We start from the raw sequence: 2,716 nt of genomic DNA on the forward strand, positions 1-2,716 counted from the left end.
TACAACAAACAAAGGTACAAGTTTTACGAAAAATAAAACTACCTAATAATGTGTAAAGTGCTACAAACTACTAGTAAAAGAAAAATAAAGCAGGAAACAACAGCATCAATGTCCTCGGGAGCGGGAACGAGAAGCACTCCTCATCCTCTTCTGCGGGACAACCTCTGCACCATCATCATCATCTGAGTCGGAGCTGTCATCCTCAGGATCCCCCTCAGCCTCGCCTCTGTTCCCCGAACCAAGACCGGAGCCCCCCTCCTTAGCAGATGTCTCTGACTGGCGGTCGGTAGCCTCCTCCTCCTCCTCCTCAGCATCCTCCTCCTCCTCATCAGGCTCCGCCTCTACAACGTGAGCCCTGCGTCTGCGGACAGGCCCTCCTCGAGCTCCTCGAAAAGGTCTAGATGGCCCGGCTCCTCGGAAAGGCCGGGATGGCCCCGCCCCCTAAAAAGGCCCGGGTGACCCAACTCCCTAAAAAGGCCCAGATGGCCCAGCTCCCCAAGGAGGCCCAGGTGGCCTGGCCTGCGGCTGACCGGACCATGAAGGCATCTGAAAACAAAAAGTTCAATTCAAATACATCAGTCCAAATATATACATCAGATGTAGATACAAGCAAAGGCTACGTGAAGTGGGTGCATGTAAATGCAGTGTCCAAGTGGGGTGTGTGTCAGATGTGCTCTACACAAGTAGTCTATCGATGCAGTAGAAATCAGCATGTCATCAGAAGTATGATAAATGCCAGAAAACTGAAGGGTACCTGAATGCCCGCGACAGACAACTGTGCCTCCCTACGCAGGACCATGCCCTCGAGTGTGGCCACCAGTCCAACCACCTCCTCCATATACCCTCGCGGTGGCTGCAAATATGAGCTCATAATCATCAGTGAACAAAAGAATGTCTAAACATCTGAATGATGAATGAAAAAACAGTGGAGCATACCAGCGGTGAGTCAAGATCAATGGCGTATCGATCACTGGGCATCGGAGTCTAGCGGGATCGGGGTCGGAGAGATAGCCCCATACTGCCACGCCATCAACTCAGTCGGCATATCTGGCCATCCAGGATGAGGATAAGTAGACGGAACCGGAGGAACCGGTCTACCCCCACCTCTAGATGTACCAGCCCTACTAGTAGAAGGGGCGTCTGCAGCCCGAGCTCGGGCCTGGCCCGAGGATGACATACCGGCAGGCCTCGTCATCGGGGTGTGAGCTCCCGTCAATGGAGGCATCAAATATATGTGACGGTAAGTGGCGTAGTCCCCCTCCTCAAGATATAGTAAAGCATCGCTACCCAGCATAGCGCCGACTACCTCCGAGTAAGAGAGCCTGTCAGCAATCCGCATACTGACTGGGGGTACTGCGGGAGGATCCTGAGAAAGATACCCCCATACCTGACACAGAAAGCGTTCCCCCAGGAACCATGCCCTGCCAACCGGCCCTTCGAGCAGGACCCTATACTGGGAGATGTCCGACCCTCCGGTATACTGAAGTCGGAGACCATCACCCAGGGGCGCCCAAGGCTGCCATGAGATCTGCGGATGATAAATGCATGAACCAATCAGAAATCGGGAATATACAGAGCAAATCAAAGATGAAAATGAAAGGAACTGAAAGTTCTGAAGTACCTCCGAATGCCGCACAGTGTCAAAGTACTGTCGCAGGTAAATGAGGGTCTCTCGGGGTCTCGGCCGGTGCGGGCCCTCAAACACTAGTGAGTATGGGGTCATGGGAACCCCTGCCACCTCCAACTCTGGAGCTAATGCTGGGAAGTATACATAGACCCATAGCTGAGAAAAGCAGTGCAGAATGTAAGTACGAAATGCTGAGAGCAAAATACAGACTGTAAAAGTGCGCTGTGTGTGCAATGTACGAGTAATGAAAAGCAGAAATGTAAATCAAGGAGACAGAAAAGTACCTCCCAGGCTCTCCAGTAGCCGCCAAGTAAATCTCCCTGCCCGCGGGAGGTCGCGCTCATATAAAAGTAAAGGGTAGCCAGGCCGGCGCCACCCCAGTCATATCGATGGACCTGTGATAGGTCAACCAGAGCGCTCAGCAGGTATAGCCCGACTGTGTTCCCTCTATCGGCGAACAGGGTAGTCCCGAAGAGGAACATAAGGAAACCACGAGCGTACTGCTCCGTCTCCTCAGGAGTCTCGGGCACCATCTCCGCCCGCCGGAAGTGGGAAGAGAACCAAGTGTATCGGACTCTCCCAGAAACCCTGTCAACAGGCGGGCGAGCCCCCAATAGATACATCCAAGCGGCCTCCCACTCGCCCATATCCTCATCATAAGGGATGGGCCAACCTCCTATGTCTAAGCCAGTCAACACAGCGAAGTCTAGAGGCGTCATGGTCATGTCCCCGGTAGTAGAGAAATGAAAGGAGTTGGTGGTGTCCCACCATCTCTCTACCAAGGCTGCCATCAGAGTCCTCCTGGTGGAACAACGTGACAACCCAACGCAGAAGGGCCCGAACCCTGCCAAGTTTATCAAATCTCGGACACCCTCCGGGATCTCAGCGTACCAGTCCCGCGCGGCGGTGGAACCGTATCCCCGTACACTGCGAGAACCAACCTGCATTCAGAATGAATACATGTGTCAATAACGAAATGAATGGGCTGTGTGCCAATGAGATGAAATGGGCTGTGTGCCAATGAGATGAAATGGGCTGTGTGCCAATGAGATGAACTGGGCTGTGTGCCAATGAGATGAACTGGGCTGT

General features: G+C 53.2%; 1 protein-coding gene across 1 annotated transcript; it reads right to left on the reverse strand.

Moving 5' to 3' along the window:
• Nucleotides 1-967: 967 nt before the first annotated feature.
• Nucleotides 968-2,374, reverse strand: LOC145824414 (protein MAINTENANCE OF MERISTEMS-like). Its single transcript, XM_082924062.1, has 3 exons — nucleotides 1,912-2,374; nucleotides 1,622-1,783; nucleotides 968-1,528 (listed from the first exon to the last, which is right to left on the reverse strand). Exons 1-3 carry the CDS (start codon nucleotides 2,350-2,352, stop codon nucleotides 968-970), a joined length of 1,164 nt encoding a protein of 387 aa, XP_082780188.1. The 5' UTR covers nucleotides 2,353-2,374.
• Nucleotides 2,375-2,716: the final 342 nt, after the last annotated feature.

Source organism: Camellia sinensis, chromosome 4 (assembly GCF_055761805.1).
Source record: "Camellia sinensis isolate YWXY chromosome 4, ASM5576180v1, whole genome shotgun sequence".
Classification (NCBI taxonomy): domain Eukaryota; kingdom Viridiplantae; phylum Streptophyta; class Magnoliopsida; order Ericales; family Theaceae; genus Camellia; species Camellia sinensis.

Bases quoted from the DNA above. Each gene is read 5' to 3' on its own strand.
- LOC145824414 (XM_082924062.1), bottom strand. From the start codon at position 2,352: ATGACCATGACGCCTCTAGACTTCGCTGTGTTGACTGGCTTAGACATA. The intron at 1,784-1,911 runs GTACTTTTCTGT...TGCTTTTCTCAG, and splicing joins GCTACTGGAGAGCCTGGGAG to CTATGGGTCTATGTATACTT. The intron at 1,529-1,621 runs GTACTTCAGAAC...TATCATCCGCAG, and splicing joins ACACTGTGCGGCATTCGGAG to ATCTCATGGCAGCCTTGGGC.